The sequence below is a fragment of the Rhinopithecus roxellana genome, chromosome 16, assembly GCF_007565055.1.
Source record: "Rhinopithecus roxellana isolate Shanxi Qingling chromosome 16, ASM756505v1, whole genome shotgun sequence".
NCBI classification, from domain to species: Eukaryota; Metazoa; Chordata; class Mammalia; order Primates; family Cercopithecidae; genus Rhinopithecus; species Rhinopithecus roxellana.
In genome coordinates, this window is record NC_044564.1 from 27,052,828 (window position 1) to 27,079,674 (window position 26,847).

The 26,847-nt window shown below is 38.9% G+C and overlaps 1 protein-coding gene across 1 annotated transcript in view; it reads left to right on the forward strand.

Moving 5' to 3' along the window:
• The first annotated feature begins 472 nt into the window (after nucleotides 1-472).
• The window catches only part of LOC115893883 (tubulin beta chain), a 115,590-nt gene continuing 89,215 nt past the window's right edge, over nucleotides 473-26,847 (forward strand). Inside the window, 4 exon segments of the mRNA XM_030919176.1 lie at nucleotides 473-539; nucleotides 959-1,053; nucleotides 10,341-10,430; nucleotides 11,372-11,467. Of these exon segments, the coding sequence (XP_030775036.1) occupies nucleotides 473-539; nucleotides 959-1,053; nucleotides 10,341-10,430; nucleotides 11,372-11,467 (348 nt within the window).

Genomic DNA, 26,847 nt, shown 5'->3' on the forward strand with positions numbered 1-26,847 from the left:
AAGGATGTTATCTTAAAGTGGTAGATTATCTTGTTTCTATTTTGCAGGTGAAACCAATATTTAAAGAAGGTAAACATATCACTCCAAGTCATACAATTAATAAGATGCAGAGGCAGCATTTGAACCCAATCTTGACTAATTTTAGAACTAGTATGCTTCATAATTATCTCATATCTTGTTTTTCATCTAATTAAGAAAAAGCAATGTATTATCTGATTTAGATGTATACTCTTCTTTCTCCTCTCAAAAAATACCCATCTTTGACTTTGTGTGCCCCAGATATTGTCCTCATCATACTCTCTGAGAGCTAGTTAAGACTTCTTTGAAGTTAATTTTTATTTTCTCTTTCTGTCCATCACTGGCCTTCTGCCACCAGTGGAGTTACATCTCCCTCAGAATTTCCAATCGTAACTAACACAGGCTAGCACGCAGGGCTCTGAGCTCTGCAGGCCCACAAACTAACCTTGGCATAATGAATGACCTGCAGTTTTGGAATGCCTCTGGAATGTCAAGTGACTACAGCTCCCTGTCTGTGGAATGTAGAATGGCCCCAGCATTAGCCAGGTGACCCAAAGCTGCATGCCATTGGCATGAAAAATAGATTCCAGCTCCTAGAATACTAAGTGCCTGCTCAAGAACAAGACAACGAAATATTAATGGATAAGCCTTCCTGCTGAGAAAGAAGAAATGGTGGGGATTGACATTGTTACTATGAGATAACTCTGTTAATGCTAATAACACCTGAGTCTGAGCCAGGGCAACTTCTTTGAACTGCCCACTGAAAAATATCCAAGCCTCCCCTAAATCACAGATTCAGATCTCTTCCTGTAGGTAGAAATGCACTCCCCTCATTTCATGCTTTCTATGCTTTGCAGAAAGAAGAAACAGAAAATTTGTTCCCAAAATTCATTTTCCCAATGCATTAATTTGGACTTACAAAGCTGTGTAATCTCTTTAGACAGTGTCGGCAGCTACAAAGTCCTGTTCCGAGAACGCAATTCCCCAGTGAGGGAGCCTGAACCCATCGTGGAATTTGACTGTAAAGGAAAAAAGGTGTGAGGATATTTGCATCCATCATACTTAGTAACTGGGATTTTAATGATTCTCATTCCTCCTTTTTTCTTCATCTTTTTTGTTTTTTTTACAGTGTCAGTCCTCTGTGAATATTTCTTTCTTCCTCCCTCTTTTTCGTTGCAATTCAACGCATTGGTTTTAAAAGGAGGATTTGCAAACTGAGTATTAAAACTCCAGGGCACGACATCTCCAAAATCTATAAGACGATAAGAAGATAAGAGGCCAAACTCACTGAAAGCTTTGCTCCTGGTATCTGCGGAACTTGCAGGGCCATTTATAATACTCCTAAGCCAAGGCAATCTGCCCACTTCCCCCCAACTCTGCCTGCCTAACACAGGCAGAGAAAGTTAGCATTAAAATTCCCCACACTTTGGCAAATGAGTACCCAGGAGGCTGCTGACTCAATCAGGGCTTGTTGTACTTACAGTGTAGTACTGAGAAAGGCCATAAACTCCAGCCTGACAGATCCATAATGCTCATTTCAATATGCTTTCCCTGTGTGCCGGCTTGCTGATGATCTTTCATATTCCGCCAGCAAAATATAACAAACATATTAACGACATGTGGTAAATCATCATTGGATATACTGGGTCCTGATGATGGAACTGGTTGTGAGTAAATGAGATTGTCTGGCTGCCTCATACCACTTTGGGGGTCCAGGATGATGCATTGTCTTCAGTGGGGGGAGGACAATGCATGATGGAGGAGGGAGTAATCAGCTATAGAGGGACACTGATGTCTTCCCAGAGTAGGTGGGGTGTTGGAAACCTAGAACAACAGAATTTCAGAGCCAGAAGAGACTACAGATATCATTTAGTTAAACTCATTAATCTGGCGTGTATTATGATCAAGCCCCAGAGAGGGGATATGAGAATCCCAAAGCTCCGTAGCAAGTATGTGATTCCTGAATCACACACAACTCAGTGCTCTTCTGGTTGGTGAATTTGATTTGTACCTGAAGCTGTCTTAATAGATTAGTTAGAGACTATGAAAGAACTGTCCCTATAACTCAAGTCAGCCCTGTATCCCTGCATTCATCAATAGGAAAATGCATTGATGGGACTGGCTTTTTTCTTCTAGCTATAGTACTTGGCTTTTCTATTGAGTGAATTAAGGGACACTAGGGGATAATTTATGTGAGTATGTGGTAGTTATTCTCTACTGCACTCCTCAAAACATAAGTATAGTTTTCTTAAAGTTGTCATAGATTACTAATGACCCATTGTCAATATAAAATCTACATATTCTTTATTTGACAGAGTAATTATGGTCAATAAGACTAAACTTGTGCAGACTCTGATTCACTCAAATATGAATCAGCTCTAAAGGCCAGTTGGGTATATATCAGGACTACTGTCAGTTGTCTTCCTTCCTCCTTCCCCCTCTTTTCTTCCTTCCCACTCCTTCCCTCTTTCCTTCCTTCCTTTCCCCATCCCCTTCTCCCTCTTTCCTCCTTCTGCCCTTCCTTCTTTCTCCCTCTTTCCCTCCCATCCATCCATCCTCCCTCACTCCCTCTTTCTCTCCCCCTCCCTCTTTTCCTTCCTTCCTTCCTTCCTTCCTTCCTTCCTTCCTTCCTTCCTTCCTTCTTCTTTCTTCGACAAATGTCTGCTTACTATTAGGCACTCTGCAAGTCCCAGAATTACACCAAAACTAATCTTTTGTGCATACAGTCAGTTAACTGTAACATAGTGTGAAATACAAAATGATAGGAAAGTAACGATTATTATAGGAGCCCTGGAGATGAGCATCTAGTATAACCTGGATGGAGAAGAGATCAGAGTCAGCTTCCTGAAGGTAGTGACTTCTAAGCTGGAATCTGAAGCACTGGCAAGGGCAAACCAGATTGAGGAGGTTATATGTGTCCGAGAGAGAGAGAGAGAGAGAGAGAGAGAGAGAGAGAGAGAGAGAGAGAGAGAGAGAGAAGGAGGGAGGGACAGAGAGATACAAAAAGAAACTCTAAGTGTTCCAAGATTAAGAAATTAAAGAGAAATAACACCAGATTAATAGAGGTTATATGTGCCCCAGAATTCAGTGTGTTAGACATTTAATCCCCAAATATTGTATGTTGATTGGATGTGGGACATTTGAGAGATAATTCAGATTACATGAGGTTATCAGAGTGGGGTCCCCATGATGAGACTGGTAGCTTTATATGAAGGGAAAGAGAAATCTGAGCTGCCTTTGCTTTTGCCCTCTCCCCATATGATGCATCTACTATGTTTTGAAGCAGCAAGAGGACCCTCCCAAGAAGTAAAGCGGATGCCTGCACCATGCTCTTGAACTTCCTAGCTTCCAGAACTGTAAGAAATATATTCATTTTCTTTACAAATTACCTGGTCTGTGGCATTCTGTTATAGCAGCAGAAGATAAACTAAGACAGAAAATTGGTACCAGGAGTGGGGTTGTTGCAAATAATAAATACCTTAAAATGTGGAAGCTTAGGAACCGAGTAATGGACAGAGGTTGAAAGAATATGGAGAAGTCTAGAAAAAGTCTGCGTTGCCATTAACAGAGCATTAAGTGTGATTCTGGTGAGTGGTCAGGAGGCAAGAGAATTACGGAGAGTCTGGAAGTTCCTAGAGTTTATTTTAGTGGTCATAAACAGAATGCTACTAAAAATATGGACAGTTAAAGCCATTCTAACCCCTCAGATGTATCTGAGAAACAATATATTGGAAACTAGAGTAAAAGCCATCTTTGTTTTGAACTGGCAGAAAACGTGGCTGAACTGTGTTCATTATCAAGGGCTTTATGAAAGATGGAATCTAACATTGACAAGCTGGAATATCTGGCAGAAGACATATGTAAGCAGCAAAGCATTGAGACTGCTGCATGGCTACTTTTAACTACTTATAGTAAAACAAGAGAAGAAAGAGATGATTTAAAAATGGAATTTATAAATAAAAGGGAAGCAGAGCAGAAAGATTTGGGGGAACTCTTAGCCTGGCCATGTAAAGTATGAAAAGGCGTGTTTAGGAGAGAAAACCAAGGGTATGACCCAGTGACTATTTGCTATGATTAGCTCTGATTGAAGTAATCATCAAGGCAACAGGAACAAACCATGAAGGCTTTTAAGAGATCTTAAAGGCTGCCCCAGCCATGACAGGTCCAGAGCTCTCTCAAAGGACAGAATGGTTTGGGGAAATAGGCCTGGGATGCCCTCTATGAGTTTATTGCCCATGGCTGCCTCAACTCTCCACTCCCAACATTGGTGGGTGCAGTGCTCCTTGGTCCTCCCAGCTGTGTCTCAAGCAACCCCAAATGTAGCTCAACTAGCTGTGCTGGAAGGTGCAAGCAGCAGCAAGTCTCGACATCATCCATCTGAGTTAAGTCTGCGGGCTCACAGACTGCAAGAGCTATAGGAGCATGGCTTCCTCCACCTAGCTTTCAAAAAATGTTGTGAACAACCTGGGGGCCCTGGCTGATACTTGATACAGGGCTGAAGCTACTACAGAGAGGCCCTACTGGGACAATGGCAAGTGGAAATGTGGAGAAAGAGCCATAACCACCACAGAGAGCTCCAACTAGGGCAATGCCTATTGGAATCATGGGAGCAAGGCCACTGTAGGGAATCCTTACTAGAGTGATGTCTAGTGAAACCATGGGGGCAAAGCCACCTCTGAGACACCAGAACAGTGGAACCACTAGTGTGCAGCTCTAGCCTGGAAAAACCACAGACATCTGACTCCAACCCACAAGAACTGACGTGTTGGCTGAGGCCAAGAAAGCCATGGGAGTGACACTTTTCTAGGCTTTAGGGACCCAACCCCCACACCAGTGTGCCCAAAATGTAGGACATGGAGTCAAAGGAGATTATTATCCAGCTTTAGGACCAAATGTGGTTTTCCCTATTGGGTTTCGTACTTACTGGGGCCTGTTACTCCTTTCTTCTTACCTATTTCTCTTTTTTTTGGAATGGGAATATCTATCCTATGCCTGTCCCACCACTGCATTTTGAAAATAGAAAACTTGTTTAATTTCACAGGTTTATAGCTGGAAGGAATTCACCTCAAGATAAAATTGTGCTTTGACTCTCACCCATATCCAATCTAGTGAGAATCCGAACTTTGGAATTCTGTTATTGCTAGAAAATTAAAACTTTGGGGCTTTACGGGTGAAATGATTGTATTTTGCATGTATAAATGACATGAGTTTTGGAGGTCAGGGGTTGGATGCTACTACTTGAATGTGTTTCCCAAATTTTATGTGTTGGAAACTTAACCCCCAAATTCACGTGTTGATTGGTTGTTTTTAAGAGGAGGAAGAGAGACCTGAGCTGACACTCATACTCTTGCCCTCTCCTCATATAAGGCCCTCCACCATGTTATAAAGCAGCATGAAGCCCTTACTAGAATGGAAGCAGATGCCAGCATCATGGTCTTAGGCTTCCTATTTCCCAGAACTGTAAGACATATTTCTTTAAACAATAAATTGCCCAGTCTGTGATACTCTGTTATAGAAGTAGAAAATTGACTAAAACAGTGGAAAAAGGTAGGGATAGGGAAAGTTCTAAGAGGGAAGGTCTAGAAATGAAATAGAAATTCAGTGTGGTGAGCACCCACTGTGTGGTGTGAAATAAATGAAGATAAGTAAGACCAGAGCAGTAAGGGATAGCTACAAGATGAAGGCATATAACGGCTTTGGAATTTATTCCAAGGGCAAAGAAAACTGAGGACCATTGAAGTGAGTGGCATGATTGTATTTGTTTTTTTGGGGAAAAATGATCTGGCTAGAAATGCAAAGGACACTGATAATCACACTATTATATTGATCTCCTTATATTTTTAAAGAAAATATATACATAAATAAATTGAAAAGTGGATAATAAAATAGCTTTGAGGATATTTTTAAGAAAAAGTCTCAAAACCCAAAATGAATTATCTCAGATGATTATCATACAACATAAAGAGAATTGTATATGTACAGTGTAACAGAAGGAGGCAGATTTTGATGGGAATTCAAAGTTGCACATAGTAGTTGCACAGTATATATTTGGAGTCATTGACATTCATTTTACAACAATTAGGCATTTTGCAAATGTAGAACTTAGTGCTAGTCCTAGCCTCTTACTTCATAAAGTTTTTATCGGTACGAAAGAAATAATTAAAAAGAACTTCAGAGAAGAAAGTGTATGCTATATATACTTTCTGCACTACCAAAATGGCTTAGAAATCTACAGAGACAAACAGTACTTTGTTAATATCTAAATTGTGAGTAATGTAAATCTTTGAAATCACTAGAAATGTTTGGATGGATGTGAAATCTCAGGATAAAATGGAAGAACTGGATCATTAACTGGGCTAGAAAGTACCCACTACACATTTAAGTGCTAAAATTGAGCAATATTTAACACTATTCATTTAGAAGTAAGTATTTAATAAATGTTACAATTATTCCAAAGTTTATCATTAGGCTAGCCTCATTGACTGGTATTAGTTGAGATTTGAATTTAGCTACAATATGTGAATAGAGCTAATGAAAGAGTTATGGAGTTCATGTTATACTGGCAGGTAGGTGAAAAAGAGCAAACACTACTGTTAAGAGGTGGAACTACCATGTCACAATAAGTAAAAGAGGATTTCTAGAAATAACTCATAGATCATTTAGCAGCATATTTTATGTTTACCTTTTAAAAGATAAATGGGTTAAGTGATGATCTGTTTATCAATTATTGACTCAGTTAATTTAGCAAGTTGAGTAAGTTTTACTGTCCACTTGCTAGGCATCCGATACATAGTTTTAAGTATGAAGGTAAATAATGATCCTACGTTCGTGGAGTTTTCAACCTCAGAAGGAAGACCAATTGTAAAAGCATAAATAATAAATGATGTAATCGCAGACAGTTCCAGGAAGAAAATGAAACAGAGAGAAAAGATAGAGATAGAAAGTGGAGAGAAGGGTATGGGGCAGCCATTAGAATATAACACTCAGATCTCCAGATGAGTGAAGTTACTACTTCTTTATGCTATCACCCCATTTGCATCTGGGCCAGACTTTCTAGGGACCATTTCCATCCAGCAATTGAGCTTGAGAAGGAGTCTAAGATAATGTCATTCTTGAAAGAAGTTTGAAATCTGTAACATACAAATTTGGCTCAAGGACCCATGTATGAACATGCCAAAGTTTACTGAGAGTTGCAAAGCGTCTTAAGATACTTTTACCCAATTTTTGTTCCCTCATTTTCTCCTTCATTCACACTTAGAACTACTCCACTGTTTGACAGTTATTCAGCTTCTCTGAGCTCCTTCCCCATTTTCTCTCACATGCACTACCTCTGATAAATTCCTTGCCATGTTTAATTCTGTCTTGGCATCTGCTCCTTACGGTCCTCAGTCTAACAACACAGGGTCTTTGAGCTAAGGTAGATGCAAGATCTCTCTGAAGAGGTAATAGTTAAACAAAAAGTTAAATGATAAGTAACTTGTATAAGGGTTCTGGGGAAAAATACTGCAAGAACAGGGAAGAGTTTGTGCAAATGCCCCGAGTAAACATGTTTAAGTCACCAAAAGGAGACCTGTGTGACTGGAATATAGTGGGAATGGGGGAAAAATTGTATCAGATGAAAGTAGTTCTAAGAAGCTGCAGCATCTTTATTCCTGGTGAGAGGACATACAAAATCTATCTGAAAACAAAATCCTGCCTGAAGTCAGATGCCTGTTCTTATTTATTTTTAGCTTTAGAATTCTAGAATGTGAGAAATGACAAATCTAAACCAGAGGAAAGAGCTGTGACTGACAAACCAGGAGAATAACTGCAGTAGAGGGGCTGTGGTCAAGTTTGTGATTGGAGCTCCCAAAGGCGCTGTAGGGAGTGGCAGGCCACTTCACATTCATCCTGAGCGTAGCTCATTCAAGAAATTCAAGACCTTAGTAGAGCTGTCCCTCACCATCTACCACAGCCTGTCATTTATCCAGCCTTTGATTAATACCAGGAATTAGAGGCTGGCACAGTCATAAGATGAAGCTATAATTTCAGGGCTATGTACATCACAACTTAGATAAACAAGCAGAGGATATGTTTCCTCCACTACATGTTTTGGATCTTAATTGACTGAGCATCAAATGCGTGTGCTGAAGGCTGTCAGGGAAATGAAGTGTGGTGGAGTATGCGTCTACCATTCTATATTTGTGTATACTCAGGTCTTTTCATTTTTGCAGTAGAAGCACATAATCCAAATATTATATTCGACACTTGGTTTCTTTTCTGTAAAATAGTCATGCCAGACACACTTGTCTCACAAAAAGTTGTTGGGATATCTGATGGAGCTTAAGTGGGAGATTAAATCGCAAATGCTTACCATCCCCTTTCTTTTAACTCCAAAAGAAAAATCTGTCTTTCCTCATTCATTTTCTTACATGGTTTCATCCCATAAAGTGAAGTTTGTCTCTTTCAGTCCCTTTCCTGGTATTAACTCCAGGATTATTTCCTGGCATTATGATGAATTTGGATCAGAGTGGGCTATATTCACCCAGGACGGGGGTAAAATAGTAAAAGGAAAATAAACAAGAATATCTTTGCAGACTGGAAGGATGACTACTTTCTTTGATCTTCTTTGAGGTCCTCCAGGAAATGTTTTAAATTGCATAATTATCTGTTATTGCTGCACTACATTTCTTTGAATAAAATACTATGTCAAAATTATATTATGTTAATTCAAGTTTATGGGTTACAAATAAAACTACAAAGCAGGTGGAAATTATTTTGATATTATAAGAATGACAGCCATTGCTATGCTGGGGAATTAGTATGTCTGATAGTAAATTTTAGACTTTGGATCAGATAACTTAGGTTCAAATCTTAGCCCTGCCGATTAATCACTGTTGGGACTTCATCTGTCACTTAATCATCAGTTGCCTTATGAAAGAGCAAACAATATTAAATTTGCCTACTTCTGGATGTGTTATAATTATGAAATGATATTTAATATGTGCGTTGCTTTGATGTGAGCTATTCATTCAAACATACACATAAAGCCTTTGAAATATTCTTGCTATTGGCACTTTTCTTAAAGAGTCAAAGAAGGCTTGGTATTTTCTGTGGTATTTCTATGTATTTTGTATTTCCTTCTCTTTGTTACATATTCAAAACATATAAGGTTGATACAAGTGGTCAGTATCTATACAAACACACACACAAATCTATAGCAGCTACTCTTCACATGTATTTTGTTTTGTGGATAGGAGAGGTCTTAATTTTATAAGTAGGAGAGGAGAAGAGCAGTTAAATAAAGGAAGGGGCAGAGAAATTCAAGAAAAAAAAATCATGGAAAGTGATTGAAAGATGGACGTTTCCAGGATTTGAGCTACCCTGAGCACAAACATTAATGCTTAGAATACCAGGAGCTAAGATTGGATGCAGAACTTGGAAAGAAAAGCTCTGTCCTCCTATCCCTGTCTTTCACTTTCTACTCTGCACTCATTGTTATACAGGACCAACATTCTGTCAGCATCACAAGGATTGGTAGGCTTGGAAAAATGTAGGGATGTCACCCTTGGCAAGAACGTTAGCACCCCGTGGTAGAAAATGGCAGCAGAAAGCAAATCTTCCTTTAGTGCAGGTAGGGGCAAAGACAACTCAAGAGGCTGAGCAGGAAAGAAAGAGCACACAAGGTGAACGTATTGCCTCAGCTGCTCTGTGTTTACATGCCAGTCACCTCTTTGAAGACTTGTTTTGAGAATGAGGTTTTAATACTAATACCACTTGGTGATATTTATAAATTCCAAGACTTCAAGGCTACACTGCAAACTAATGTATGTGAGAAATGAGAAATAAATAGAGGGAGGAAAAGAGAGAGAGAGAAGGAAAGAAGAAGGCAGGGAAGGAGAGAGAGAGAGAAGGAGGGGGGGAGAGAGAGAGAGACAGAGAGAACAACACAACAACTGTAAGGATTCCAACAGTAAGAAATTAAAGAGAGAGAATAGCAAACACCCAGAGTTTACTAAGATTTAGTAAATGTTGGGCACTATTTTAAGTTTGTATGTGTATATGGGTGTGTACATATACAGAAATAAACATGTGTAAATTTACATATAGACACACACACATAATCATTTATTCCTGACCACATCCATGAGGAAGGTAAATTAGTATGCACATAATAGTGTACTTCCAGAAAACTGAGGCTGAGAGGCTAACTTGTCTAAGGTCATATTGCTAGTGAGTAGGGGAGCTGGAATTTTAATCCCAGAAGTCTACCTCTCATGTTCACACTGGTAATCATTACATTCTGCTATCTGGATTCATAAAGAATAGTTTTTAAAAAATAGGCCTTAAAAGATGAGAAATGTAGTGATGCGGGGCCTATCAAACAGAAGAAAAACCATGAGCAGAAGCATGGAGGTGGCAGTGCAGTGCAGGTAATGAAATGGTGGAAGATAATGACAAATGGTTACTTGTAGGCCATGCAGGCTGAGTGGTCTAAAACCATGGGATCTTTCTTTCTCAGCCTGTCATCAAGGCTCAAGAGGTGCCATGTTACTTGGTCATAGGGTAGCAGAAATTGCAATGATGGAAAATGTCAAACACCCCTACTTTAATTACAAATAATGCGTTTGGGAGCCATGGGGAATTGCGGCAGAAATAGTCACCTATGGCAGATAAATTATATCTTCTCACATTTGAATTTCCCACGTCAGTGGCTCTAGAGAGCCCAGACAATGAGGGTACCTTCCAATGCCTGAGATTTCCTGGGAGATTGAACTTCTGTCTAGATCAACTTTCCTGTTTGCTGCTCTGAGGAATCCCTGAAATCATTTGTCCTTGATCAGAGGTTGGATCATCCTTCTTCCTCACTCCCTAAACACAGTGCCAAGGACTCTGAAGCAATATGATAACATGTGAGTTGCCAACGTTCCAAATAGTCTCTCTCTCTAGACTTCTTATCCTCACACTTTCTGGGTGGGAAATGTTTTTCCTTTGCAAGGGCAGATGCCAAGGACTCAATTTCTCACTAACTCAGTTAACAAGCACGTATTGACCACTTACTGAGTACGGAATGCCAAATGAATTGTGTAGGAAGATGTAAAATAAATAAAGTACATGGTACCTGTAAAAGTATAGACACTAATGAGAGTTGAAATCATTACTGGAACAGAAGTAGAATGATTATAGTTTAACCAGATGCAAATGTAAAAGTATTTTTATTTATATTTTATTATAATTTGACATCATGTCTAACAGTAAGACCAAAGAGAAATGTGAGAAATGGTTATTGAATTCTGTTCTTGAGTTAGTGAGCATCAAACACAGCGCAATCAAAGCCAAGAACCTAATATGATTGGTTGTAAAACCAATATAGGCTTTATTAGAGCAAGTACGTGTACACGTCCCTGAACTGTGGCGAGAGACAATCATTCCTACATCATCCCTAAGCTTAAGGATTCCTGAGCCTGACGTAAGTTTTCTAAAAAGGAAATAATTTGTTCTACTCTCAATAGATATATAAATTAGATAGATAGATAGATAGATAGATAGATAGATAGATAGATAGATAGATAGAGTGATTGATTTTAAAAACTGTGAATATGGGGAGAATTTTAGAAGAAGTAGAAAATGTTTACTGAGGTTTTTGTATAGAATAAAAACGAGTGGAGCAACACAGTATATAAATATATAAGTAGTTCAAGGGCAGCTTCTTGGAAAGAGTGTGTTTTGAGCTTCTTCTTGTTAGCAATGACGGATGCACAAGAACACAAAGATAGAAAGACATTCCAGGAAACATTCTAGGACATCTTAGATTCTCCACAGGCTGATTTGGCTTCAAGGCAGGATTAGTAGGTTTAAATATGGACATAATGAAAATTACTATAAAAGATGTGTAATTGGCTTGGGAAGGAAGATCTTGAATGTTTGGATATTTCCCAGTTAGTCATTTTTACAAAACTAGATAGTTATTTAGAAATTAACTGGTTCCAAAGTAATTTAGAATGACAAAGTGAGACTTGTTAATTAATACATATGCCATCTTTCAGGTCTCTTCTGACAGAATGGGAGGGGGTGGGGAGAGGGTCAGAGAGTGTGTGTATTAAAAAAATTGTTTTAAAATAATCACTAAAAATTGGTATTTTTAATGTTGAAACAAAGGAATAAAAACCCAGTTAAAGGAGACATGAGTGAGACAAAAAGGTGAGAGAGCAAAAGTGAAAATGAGGAGAGAAAGAGAAATTTAAAAGAAAATGTCAATAGAAGACAATAGGAAAAGAATAACAGTACAATTGACTACATAAAAATAAGCTTTGAAAAGGACCCTTGTTCCAGAGAGTTTTGAACTCATCTGAACTACCTCATCTAGAGAAGTCAGTGTGGTATAAGATGTTGAAAATGTTAGCAATTAACACATGTATACTCTATTTCTCCTTTCTAACTCACCAATCGAATAATTCATTCCAACTTCTGTTGGGAGAATGAGTCAGAGAAAGAAGTCTTGAGGTGGTACTGGTGAAGGTCCCACAAAGAAAAGATCCAAGATCAGGAAAACAGAAACTCTCTGCAATAACTGTCTTGCTAAACCATCCTGACTAAAGGTTGATTGCCTTCACTCACCACTTGCTCTACTGATTTGAGTTGGAAGGAAAGAGGAACCAGAAGCAAACTCTTAGAAGTTCAAACATCATGGACTCAGGTTCATTAAGAAGTTAAAATGAAAGCTGAGGACGAAAAAAATTAATTTTATTACCTTTCCTGTCCTAGAAATATGCTGTGCTTTGTTCTTTTAGGAGTCAGCTGAAGTGCCTTGCAGGAAGCTCATCACAGAGACCGCGAACATAGAATCTACATTCCATGGCATGTGAGGGGATTAATATTGAGCACTAGGCATGGTCCTTGACTCTCCTCACGTTTGTCCAAACAGTCCCTAGGTTTGTCTTACTCAGTTAGCTCCATGCCGTCTGTTCTTCTCCACACCATCATTATCACTCCCCTGGATCACTGCAATAGCCACTTAAGTGGTCCTCTTACCTTCAGTATCAACTCCTATCCCCATTCCTACTTCTAATCTTATTTTTTCTGTCGCCAAGAGAATCTTCCAAAACACAAATCTGATCATGTCATTTTCTTGCTTTGCTAACCATTGAATAGGTCTCCACCGTTCTCAGACATAGATTAAAATCACTTTATAATCGGCCAGTGTGACCTGGACCCTGCTCAGCCCAGTCTTAACTGTAAGAGATTCCCCTTCTCTTTACAATCTGTGCTCCAGCTTTGTTCAACTTCCTTTATTTCCTTGCACACACAAGGCTTTTTTTCCTCTCTGGGCTTTTGCACACTGCATTCTCTTTTCTTAGAATATACTTTTTCTTCTTCCTCCACCCCTGTCTCCTCTCCTATTAATCTCCATCATTTATTTCCAGGAGTCTCCCTTGCTCTGGGGCTGGGTTAAGTGTCTCTGTAATGTTTTCACATTTTGCCCTGTCACTTCTTCTCTATTAGTTTTGTCTCTACCTTTTCTGCATGCTCATATCCTTTGATGAGTTCTCAAGTAACAGACTATGTTTGCCCTATTCATCAGTCAGAATTTAGTGGTGTCCAGTGCAAAATAAGAAATTAACATGTATACATGGATTTGATATACTTCAACGAGGCATTTAAAAAAATCCTCTAGCTCAGTGTTCTGTAGATAAGCAAGGATTTTGTGTCCAGATTAATAGCTAGTTGTGTTGATATTCCTGAAGAAGAAACTCTCCAGAAAAAAAAAAAAAAAAGTAATGTATTCCTAAATGGCAAGGATTATTGTGAGTGGTGTTGACTTTAAACATGTCCTGAATGTGGGATATTGTTATTTCATAGAGTTCACGAGTTCTGGTTTATGGCACCGAGAAAATCTCATGTTACTTGTAGGGAAGAGATAGAGTACTTACACAAAAATATAAAAACAAATTCTACTTGATCCATTTATCTTATTACCATGAGAATCCATCAGCATAAACAGAAAAATGAGGGGGAGGGCTTTGACTTTCTAGTCACTCAGACCTGCATTCAAACCCCATGCTTGAACAACCTCAGCTGTGTTGTTAAAACTTGCTTAGCCTCAGTTTCCTCATATGTAGAAGGGAATAAAAACTTACTCAAAGATTTAGAAAAAAAATTCATCTGTATCATGTAAAACAACATTTGGCATACAGCAGTTTTAAAGTGAATACATGTTTTAGATGGGGCTGAGCTAAAGTGAAGAAATATAGCTTGCCCTTTCATTTAACGCATTCTATTAAGTCCACATTTTGTGACAGGCACTAGACTAGACTGGAATACAAAAATAACAGTGTAACCCCACCCTTAGGAGGCACAGCATACAGCAATGACAGATGTTGACCTGATAACATGAAGTACTGTGCACCATAATGTGCCATAATGTGGAAAGTGCATTGAAAAAGTGATTAGAAAGCTCAGTAATGGAAAACGTTGTCAGGGATATGAGGATAGGAAGCCACCATACACCACTGATTGTAGAATAGAGGTACAGGCATTCTGGAGGCCATTCCAACTATGCCTAGTCAGATTAAGTGTAGAAATAATCCCATTCCACAAATCTTCCCTGAGGTCAGGAGTTCGAGACTAGCCTGGCCAACATGGTGAAACCCGGTCTCCACTAAAAATACATAAATTAGCCGGACACAATGGTGCATGCCTGTAGTCCCAGCTATTCGGGAGGCTGAGGCTGGAGAATCGCTTGAATTCAAGAGGTGGAGGTTTCAGTGGGCTGAGATTGTGTCACTGCACTCCAGCCTGGGTGAAAGGGTGAGAGTCCATCTCCACAAAAAAAACAAAGAAAAGAAAGAATTTTCATGGATGTACACAAAGGGATGAGTAGAAGGTGTTCATTGTAGGGTTGGTTGCAAGGAGTGTGGAACCACCTCCTTGGAAAATGAAGCAAGTTAAAATGTGTCAGCTGTTCAATGGAGAACCAAACAGTCAGGAGACACTACATACTAGATATGCACATAGAAACATGGATGGGTCCAGAAAACAGGACAAATTGAATGAGAATCATAATGTTTTCATTTATACAAATTAAAAATATGTTAACTACAAAATAACAACATACATTCAAAAACTCATATAAAGAAAAGCAGATATGGTTTAGCTGTGTCCCCACCCAAAACTTATCTCGAATTTTAGCTGCCGTAATTCCCATGTGTCATAGGAAGGACCCAGTAGGAGGTAATTGACTCATGGGGGTGGGTTTTTCCCCATGTTGTTCTTGTGATAGTAAACGAGTCTCATAAGACCTGATGGTTTTATAAAGGGGAGTTACTGTACACAAGTTCTCTTGCCTGCTGCTATGTAAGATGTGACTTTACTCCTCATTCCCCTTCCACCATGATTGTGAGACCCCTCCAGCCATGTGGAACTGGGGGTCAATTAAACCTCTTTCCTTTAAAAATTACCCAGTCTCAGGTATGTCTTTATGCTAATACAAAAGGATACTCATTAAACACATTAGAAGTATTGCCTGTGATGTGGAGAGGGAAATGGGGACACATGGGAATAAAATAAATAACATAGAATCATATTGTGTCTCGAATTGGTTCCTTCTGGTGGGTTCTTGGTCTCGCTGACTTCAAGAATGAAGCCGCAGACCCTCGAGGTGAGTGTTATAGTTTTTAAAGATGGTGTGTCTGGAGTTTGTCCCTTATGATGTCCAGATGTGTCTGGAGTTTCTTCATTCTGGTGGGTTCATGGTCTTGTTGACTTCAGGAGTCAAGCCACAGACCTTCGCAGTTAGTGTTACAGCTCTTAAAGGTGCCACATCTGGAGTTGCTTCTTCCTCCCAGTGGGTTCGTGGTCTCTCTGACTTCACGAGTGAAGCCGCAGACCTTCCCAGTGAGTGTTACAGCTCATAAAGGTAGTGCAGACCCAAAGAGTGAGCAGCAGCAAGATTTATTGCAAAGAGAAAAAAAAAAAACCACCAAGCTTCCACAGCCCCTAAGCCGACCAGGGCAGGTTGCTGCTTCTGGCTTGGGTGGCCAGCTTTTATTCCCTTATTGGCCCCACCCATGTCCTGCTGATTGGTCCATTTTACAGAGCGCTGATTGGTCCATTTTACAGAGTGCTGATTGGTCCATTTTTACAGGGTGCTGATTGGTGCATTTACAAACCTTTAGCCAGACACAGAGCGGTGTCTGGTGCATTTTTACAAAGTGCTGACTGGTGCATTTACAAACCTTTAGCTAGACAGAAAAGTTCTCCCAGTCCCCACCTGACCCAGAAGCCCAGCTGGCTTCACTTCTCAATATCTTTGTGAGGATGGATCATAAACATTTGTCATGAACTGAGGGGTATGAATTAGCCAACCCTATCCACTGAGGAAAGGAAAAGTGATAAGGAAAACACAATTTGCCTTAGGGTGAAGGGAAAAAAAAATTCCATGGACGAGCATTCATTCATTTAACATTTTTTTTTTTTTTTTGTACTTAGGATGAGCCTAGTATAATTTGCTAGGAAAAATCAAAGAACAAAATAGGCCAAATTCTTAAATCGAATAAAGCTTAGAAGTTATTAGTGCGAAGGCAGCCTAGGAAGAAATATACAAATTAGTATACACTATGATTTCAGATGGCAGAAATGTTATGAAGAAAGATAAACCAGTGTGGAATTAGTGAATATGTGGAAGAACAGGGAACATTCAAAATAAGGAGACCAGAGAAGTCCTATCTTGAAAGCATAATATTTGAGCATTGATGTGAATAACGTCAAGTAGAGATCTAACCAAAAGTCCAGGTTGGAGAATAAGTAGAAGACTGTTGAAAGCAACAATGGATGAGTAATGAGTGAGCTCGTGGTCTCCAAATAGCAGGAATAACCACATGGTTGACATGAATGAACAAGAAGCACAGAGAAGAGGAGGTGAAAGGGAAGGCATGAGGCAAACCACATAGAGTCTTAGAGGGCAAACAAGGGATATGGATATTATTCTGAGTATATGAGAAGCCAGTCGTAGATCTGAGCTGGACAGTGACATGATTTGAAGTCTTTTGTTCCTTTCCTCTTATTTTATGGTCCAGGTGAACATGTGTAGACTTGTTACATGGGTAAATTGTGTTTGACTTATTTTTCAAAAAATGTTATCCTAGGCTATTTTGGGGACCTTCCTTGGAGGGCAGGGTCAAGAGTAGAAGTAGAAAAATCAGGCTGAAGACTATTTCAGCGTTCCAGGTAGGAGATGATGTTCAGTTGGCCTAGGTGTAATCAGGCCTTCAGTGGAATATTTGCTTTGTTTCAGCAGACAAGTTGAGGAAAGGATGTTTTGAGATGAAGAACATCATTAAACTTAGCTTAGAGATATGAGCTCTCCAGAGGTGATTTAGAGCATAGGGTAAATGAAAGAGGGTGGAAACACAGATGCAAGACAGGCTGAGGTCGGATTAAGAAGGGCTGACTGGACAGACTAAGGAGCTTGGACTCTTTCTTGCAGAAAACCGGGCCATCAGGGGAATGACCTGATGTAACCTTGGCTTTTATGAGATAATTCTGGAAGCCTTGTAAATGATGATTTGGAAGAGGCAGAAGGCAAGAGGTGAGCAAAACTTAGACTAAAATTATAGCAGTTTGCAAGGATAAGAAAAGAAATGTTCATGTAATTGAGTATCTAAGGTACTTAAATGTTCTGCATAATGGATATAATTATACCTACTGCATTGGTTTCTTATACTGTTAAATGAATTAGTGCTTGAAAACTGCCTAGAATAGAATCTGACACATGTTAACCCCTTGATAAACATTAGCTACTATTCATATGTTATAAGAACTGATGATTTTATTTCTATGTACTAGTCTATGGACTAGTATTATTTCTAAGGATGAGGCTTAAAGAATATGTGCATATTTTAATTATTTTACTTTATTTTATTTTATTTTTGAGAAGGAGTCACTCTGTCACCCAGGCTGGAGTGCAGCGGTGTGATCTCACCTCACTGCAGCCTCCTCTCCTGGGGGTTCAAGAGAGTCTCCTGCCTCAGCCTCTCAGGCAGGTGGGACTACAGGTGTGTGCCACTACACCTGGCTAATTTTTTTTTGTATTTTTAGTAGAGATGAGTGTTTCATCAGGCTGGTCTCGAACTTCCAACTTCAGGTGATCTGCCTGTCTCAGACTCCCAAAGTGCTGAGATTACAGGCATGAGCCACTGCGCCTGACCTAGGCCTGAAGAACATAAAAATGATCATCATCTGGTTGGGGCATTCATTATTAAAGGAGTTTGTGTTCCAAATAATGGTAAGTCACAGGAGACCTAAATGCTATGATGGTGGTATGTACACGTACATGGTTCTTTAGACAAGGGGGTATATGGAGAGGAGAAAGTGATTTAAAATAAGAATATTGTAGAATTTTGAGGGGGAAGCCAGGCACGATGGCTCACACCTGTAATCCCAGCACTTTGGGAGGCCAAGACGGATGAATCACCTGATGTCAGGAGTTCAAGACCAGCCTGGCCAACATGGCAAAACCCCATCTCTACTAAAAATACAAAAAAAAAAAAATTAGCTGGGCATGGTGGTGGGCACCTGTGATCCCAGCTACTTGGGAGGCTGAGGCAGGAGAATCACTGGAACCTGGGGGACAGAGGCTGTGTTGATCCCAGATTATGTAACTGCACCCCAGCCTTGGTGACAAGCAAGACTCCGAGAAAGAAAGGAAGGAAAGAGGGAAAGGAGGGAGATGGGGGGAAGAAGGAAAGAAGGAAGGAAAGAAGGAAGGAAGGAAGGAAGGAAGGAAGGAAGGAAGGAAGGAAGGAAGGAAGGAAGGAAGGAAGGAAGGAAGGAAGGAAGGATGGGAGGGAGGGAGGGAGGGAGGGAGGGAGGGAGGGAACTGATATTTGAGTCCTGGTTGAACTCCATCTGGGCTTTGTGATTTTTGGCAACTTCCCTTCTCCAAACTTCAGCTTCCTCATCTTTAAAATAATATTGAAAATCCTGACACTTGCATGATGAAAAATTAAGACAATGTAGGTGAAGTGCATAGCATAATGGCTGTTGCACCTTAAGAAGACAACTGATATTGCTATTATATTTTACTTATCATGATTCCGTCAACTCTTATGAGGAGTATTACCAGCTTCCATGAGGAGTATTTCCAGCTTCCACACACTTATTTTACATGTTTTGAATCTTTAAATGTTTTAAATCTTCCTTTAAATGTTGTCTTTTACCCTACGTGAAGGGAAAATCCTGTCCTGACATTTGGATTTTGTTTCCTTGGTTTTTCCTGCTTTCACCTCAACATTAAGGAAATCTCCCTTTCAAATTAAAAAGAGATAAATCTCTTTCTCTTTTTAATTTGAAAATTAAACATTTTTAAGGATAGTTGCCTGCTGTCACCTTAGAAGTGTGGCATTTTGATGTTATTTGCACAGACTTCCAGAACGGAAGATACTCTATAGAGTTAGCACAACATACAGTGCTCATGTGGCAATGAATCAGTATCAGTATCCCAACCCACTAATGAGTAGGAGCATCCCAGCCATGTATTGAGATGTTCAGAAATGTATGCAGGTGTTTATGAGCAATAGGTGGTGAAATGGAAATTTGCTTTAAGGAAAGAAAATATGTTTCCCTAGTCTTTCCTATTCACCCATCTGTCTTTCCATGTTAAGATCAACTGAGTCAGAGCACTTAGGAACAAAGGGACATTAACGTGTGACTATTAATGGGATGTTCAGAACTATAGATACAGAGTGTTGGAAGGAACTTTCGAATATGTAGTTTAACTCCTACATATTGTTGTTCAGTGTAATCATAAGCAATTTCTGTAGTAAAAACTTAATATCTTCTGACGTTTCCTATCCCATTTGGGGGTAGCTATGACTACTCAAAATTTTTATTTATTAATTTTTGTTTTCTTAATAAACTAACCTTGAGATGTGTCTCCCTGTAGCTTATTCCTATTTGGTAAGACCTCAGTTGTAGCCTGCTTTTATCTTTGCCCCTCCAATGTTTTAAAATACTGGGCACAATGTTCTTTGTCTTATCTTACATTTCTGGTTTGGCTTCTTTTATTCAATCATCTTGTCATTCTCCTTTGAGATTATCACTTGCTGTTGGGTTTGGGCACTTATTATGGACACAGAACTAAGCGATTCTCAGGTGCTTCTCGTTTACTTCTTTCAGTTAACCTGAATAAAGAAGGAAGTAAGGGCAGAAGTAGATTCAGCAACCTAAATTCACACTAGTAAGCAGCATACAAGGGATTCCAATCCAGGTCTCTTAACACCAGAGTATGCATAGTTGACAAATACACTATCCTGCCTTCTAATGCTCCCTTTAACTGAGCCTCCTGTGCAAGCTCAAAACAGAATTCCTGCATCAGTGATACTACTAATCTTACTATTATTACTAATAAGAATAGATGAGATTAGCTGCTTGACTCTGTTAACTATTTTTAATCTTCATAACAACTTTGAGGTAGGTTCTCATTTTACAGATGAGGAAACCTAGACCCAGTAATATTAAGTAATTACCTCAAAGTCATGTAGCTAGGAAACAGCAGATATAAAATTCAAATCTTGAAAGTCCACTTCAAGAGTCTACACTCTGAAGCATTATGCTGTAATTCTAAGTTCCCAAATCTTGATGTTTTACCTCTTAACACAGTCTGAGTTAACATGCATTTGTATCAGTAATAGCTCACTCTTGATGGATATTGAGCTATCAGTGACAGTTTATCTCTCTGTGTGTATTAGTATGTGTGTGCGTTTTGTTTGAGAAGAAAATGTCTTACACCGTAAAGCCTTGTCTTCCTCATACTGGAATTCTTCCATGTGGTTTGGTTTTTGCAGGCCAACCATTTATCCTTATTAAAGGCTGCATTTAGGGATCCAGCCCATTGACTCAGTCTGACGAGACTTGCTTTGCTCCCTCGTTCATCATTCCCTACCCACTTTCCAAACTTTGTGTTAATTACAAAAAAAAAATTGATAAACACGTCTTCTAGCCTTGATTTAAATCATTAACATATTCTGCACAAGATAGAACTTAGACATTGAGAGGGAAGTATCCTTAAATTTCTGGGAGATGCTTCATTCTTTGAGCATTTGACGAATATTTATTAAGTAAATTTTATGCCAGACAGCCATCATGTTAGCCATGGTAAATACAACTTTTAGCCAAAATAAACTATATTTCATCATGGCATTTTCAACTTACAACTAGGAGAAATTTGTTAGTCAGATAATGATACAAATTAATGTTAAGTGTCCTGAAAGGGCTGTACAGAGTAAAAATGTTCCCCTGAAGAAGTATTGATTGCACTGAGATCTGAACAATGAGCTGGACTAACTAGGTAAGAAAAGGTAGGAAAGACTGATATTCCACTTAAATTTACTATGGCTATAGGTAATTTTACATTGGTTGAACTATTATCTTAATAGAATGTGAAACTAATGAATACAAAGTATTAATGCTAGAATAAACCTTAATGATATTCTAGTTCATAGTTAGCATAACTTAATGCTTTGTGAGATGCAGGAATATGTCGTAAGTTAATAGTCCCCTGAATTTTATATGTTCTCTGAAACTAGACAATTTGGAAAATCTGAAGCTAATTGATTTAAACCAGTTTTCCTTCCTTCCTTCCTTCCTTCCTTCCTTCCTTCCTTCCTTCCTTCCTTCCTTCCTTCCTTCCTTCCTTCCTTCCTTCCTTCCTTCCTTCCTTCCTTTTTTTCTTTCCTTCTTTCTTTCTTTTTTGACAGGGTTTCACTCTTCGCCCATGCTGGAGTGCAGTGGCATGATCTCAGCTCACTGTAACCTCCACCTTCCGGTTTCAACCTACTCTCCTGCCTCAGCCTCCCAAGTACCTGGGATTACAGGCGCCAGCTACCACTGCCCGGCTAATTTTTGTATATTTTTTAGTAGAGACGGGGTTTTTGCCATGTTGGCCAGGCTGATGTCGAACTCCTGACCTCGTGATCCGCCCGCCTCGGCCTCCCAAAGTGCTGGGATTACAGGCGTGAGCCACTGTGCTCCACCTATTTAAACTAGTTTCTTAAGAACTTTTCAGATTCTTGATTACATCTAAACATATTGTGAAACTCTTAGAGTTCTAGATAAAATACAGTGTTTCCCAAACTTATTTGAATAGTATTCCTTTCTTCTGTGCCACATCTCTTAAATTTTTCATTTCCAGTGTATAGCCTGGGAAACACTGAGTAAGTTTAACCCAACCCCTCAACCCCCAATGCTTAAAAAACCTTTCTATCAAATTATTATCAAGTCCTATCTTGAACAGCCTCAGTAAATGAGAAATACACCCAAATTTTTTCAAATAAATGAAATACTTAAAAAAAAAAAAAAGACTTTGCCTAATTATCTTAGTCTTGTGAATTTAACTCAGTTGCCTTTGCTAGTGCTCAGAAGCATCAAAACAGTAGTTGTATTTTGTGATTCTCAGGAGAAGAGCTGTATATTACAAAGGGGAACACTAGATTGGAAAAGACGCTTGGAGCCTGGATTAGTCCTATTTTATTTTTATAAGAAAGCCACTTGATGCTGTACAAGAGCCATTTTCTAAACTTCATTAATAAATAAAAATAAAGATCCTGAATATTAATAAATGATGAAAGCGTCTCCCTTGGTAATTTTTGTAAGTATCTAAAAATAGCTTCAGTCTTCGTCTACAAATGTAATGCAGTTGGAAGAGCCACTGAGAATGTCATTACATTGCATGTTTGTCAGTAGAAGTGGGGAGACTGAAGGAAACCCCGTCGCTTGAGACATAAGACATCTTTGTGCAGATCATTCACCCAATGCAGGTTATTCACAGTATTTTTCTTGATTACTATAGATTGTGCAATGTCACAATGGGGCAAAATTTATAGACCAAAGTGCAAAAGAATCAGATGGCCTTCTGGAGTGGAGCTGATAATTTTAATATGTTAATATATCATCACCATTTTGAGGCTGTGCTTCTCTTATTACTCATATATCACATTAAATTGTTTACGTGTCCTTCTCACTACTAGCCTGCAAGATTTTTTTTTTTTTTTTTTTTCAGGTTAGAGCTGTATCTGGCTTAACTTACTTTCCCTAGTGCTTAACATATCTCCTGATATAAATTATGAAATAAAGATTCAAGCATTATTTATTAATTTTTCACTGTAACAAATGTCACATTCCAAGAACTGCATCTCTAAGACCCAACAGAATTGCATTCATGAAAATCCAATCATGAAAGTTTATACAAAATCACCCTTCTTGGTGTTACAAGCTTGATGGTAGATTGAAATCAGCCCTTGCAGGAGTGTTTACACCAAGGAGATTGGTAAGCACTACAAATCACTACCCTCTCCACACCGGCTGTTAAACATTTATTAGCACAACATGTCCTGTGCCTCATAGAGTTTCTCTGCAGTTCTCTTTCCTTTTCTCTTTCAGTCTCCAGTGCAAGCAGTCAGAGGATTTGGGGGGCTTAGAGTTTTTTCCTTTTTAACCTTGGCTGATTCTGTGTTCGACCTTGAAAAAATTCTCCCTGACTTTGCTTTTATTCTACAACATTCACCTCTCTCCCTCTGTTTCCTTCTCTTTCTCTTTCTCTGCCTCTCTCTCACTCTCTCAAACTCAATGACAGCAAAGTTCATTCAGACATTGGTTTTAAAGGAAGAAAATCCATTTTGGTTAGCGTTTTCTAATTAAGGAGCATAGCATAAGAAAAAGTATGCATTTCAGAATTGGAGTTGAAATCCTTGCTCCACCTTTTATCTGTGTCCTTGAAGGAGTTACTTAACATTACTAATCCTCTGTTCTGTAATCTGTAAAGGAGACAATAAAACCAATCACATAAGTTTGCTGTGAGGATTATATGAGATCATGTATCTAAAATGCCTAACAGAGGGCCTGGTACAGAATAGGTAGACAGTAAGTGTAGCTCTCTTATTATGCTATGTTTTTCTTTTAGGATTAGAAATGGACCTTTACTCTGACAGCAGCACATCTGTGTTTAAAAAATAATTGGAGAAGAAGGACCTGAAAAAGATGCCAGGCTTTGTTACTTAAGTGTTGCATGATCTGGGCAGAACTCTTGTAATCTCAGTGTTCCCACTTGTGAGAGAGGATAATGATACCTCACTTACCTCCCTCACAGTACAGTTGAGAAAATTAAATGAGACAATACATACAGAAAAAACTTTGAAAACAAATACAGGTATGTGTATTAAGAGGCGACTTAAAAATCCATGTATCCTGAACAAAAATTTCCACTTTTTTCAAACTGGGAAAAAATTATTAGAAAAAGAATATGTACAGAATTTGCATAAAACAAATCATTGCAATGATGTTACAGATAAGAAAATTGAAAATAAGCTAGATATTCAATGAGAAAAAATTATTAAGTAGATTCAAATACATCCATATAGTGGAATGGTCTGCAGACATTAAAGTCATTTTATAATAAATCTAAAAGAATGTATACCACATTGTTAAAAGATGTCAACACTGGGGGATAGAATTGTTGGTGTTTTATTGATTTTGCTCCTTTAAGTATTCCAATTACTTTTTAACTAATATTCATAACAGAGAAGTATTATTACTAATGTATAATAATAATATTAATATGTTTTAGAACAGTATTTATCATCCTATTTTTTTTTTCCCTCTAGACAGGTCTTACTCTGTTGCACAGGCTGGAGTGCAATGGCATGATCTTGGCTCACTACAACCTCTACCTCCCAGGTTCAAGAGATCCTTCTGTCTCAGTCTCCCAAGTAGCTGGGATTACAAGCGTGAGCCATCACTTACAGCTAATTTTTTGTATTTTTTGTAGAGACGAGATTTAGCCATGTTGGCCAGGCTGGTCTTGAACTCCCAACCTCAGGTGATCCACCCACCTCAGCCTCCCAAAGTGCTGGAATTACATGGATCAGTCACCATGTCCAGCCTATGTTATACTTATAATTAGAGGATAAGCACTAAAATACATCAATGAAATATGAGGAACCAATATTTACATATTAGCATCATTTTTATTCAATTCACAATATTTACTATTCAAATGAAGATAATTTTCTGATTACTAGGAGAACAGCTGATTTTCTAAAAGGATACTCTGAAAAGAATATCAGTTGATTTTCAGAGTTTCATAGATTTAAGACCTTACCTCATACATGTTAGTGTTTATCTTTATTTATTTAATTTTTTTATTGAGACGGAGTTTTGCTCTTGTTGCCCAGGCTGGAGAGCAATGGTGAGATCTCGGCTCACCACAACCTCCACCTCCCAGGTTCAAGCGATTCTCCTGTCTCAGACTTCCCAAGTAGCTGGGATTATAGGCATGTCCCACCAAGCCTGGCTAATTTTGTATTTTTAGTAGAGATGGGGGTTTCTCCATGTGGATCAGGCTGGTCTCGAACTCCCAACCTCAGGTGATCCACCCATCTTGGCCTCCCAAAGTGCTGGGATTACAGGGATAAGCCACCGCGCCCAGCCTATCTTTCTTTTTATATTAATTGGGGGAGGAATATCAAAGTAAGAAATAGGATTTTCCAGATCCAATTAGTTCTTGGTTCCCAATTTGAGAAGAAAGTCTCTTCATTTGGGCACTGCTATTTTTATACAGTAAATGCAATGGTTAAGATATTGAATCCATGATGATGGAGTGGGATGTGTGGGTTAGCTGAAGTGTGGAACTTACAAGGCTACTGAAAGGAAGGATTTGGTTTATGCTACTCAAATAGGTGCATTCAGTATACTGCTCTTTTCTCTGTCAAAGTCTCCAATCCAAATTGAATAGGCCTCAGAATCTTTGTCTCCACCAAGCGACACTCTCTTTCCTTGGCCACATTTTATTTTTTTATAAAGACAGAATTTCGCTCCTGTTGCTTAGACTAGAGTGCAATGGTGCGATCTCTGCTCACTACAACTTCCACTTCCCAAGTTCAGGTGATTCTCCCGCCTCAGCCTCCTGAGTAGCTGGGATTATAGGCACACGCCACTATGACCAGCTAATTTTTTTGTATTTTTTGTAGAGACAGAGTTTCACCATGTTGGCCAGGCTGGTCTTTAACTCCTGACCTCAAATGATCCTCCCACAGTGCTGGGATTATAGGCATGAGCCCCTGTGCCCAGCCCTTTGCCAAATTTTATTGATCGAATTATGGATACATGTTCTGAGGTTGGCAGGTGAAATTCTCAAGGCACGGTTTCTATGCATCTCAGAAATGTAGTCACAGTATTGGCAGAGCTCTAAAAGAAGATCCAAGAGCTAAGGTTGCTGAGGCTCTGGGATCTGCCCTGACTCCTAAGATTGAAGATTGTTCCATCCTGTTTTCCATGCTCTGAACTACCCCATTTTCCTTCTAATAAATTAGTCTCCTTTTAATCTAATAGACTAGGCAATCAGCTTCTGTTGCTTACAACAAAAAGAATGTTAATTAATAAAGTGTGTGCCTATTTTTTAAAAAAGAGCCATTAGTTGGATAAACAGTGTGTGATTACTCAATATTAACTATGTAATTGATAATGGTCGTGGACACACTTATCCCAAATCTGCTTCTAGGAACCAATATGGCAAAAGAGAATGAACTTATACGAAAGCTGAAGGCAAATTACCCAAAGCTGCTGAGAGACAATTGCTGGAATGGGATTTATGTCATAAAATAGGGACCAACCTACATTAACTGTGAAGTATGAATTGAAAGTGGGAATGTAAGACAATGGGCAAATTTGGCTGATCTGGTAAGAAAAATGATGTTCCATTGGGTGGGCAGTATATATAAAAGGGAGAACAAATCTTTTTAAAGAAGCCTTGAAGCGTGAAATATTGTTCTTTAGTGTAAAAGAAATGTTAGTTAACAC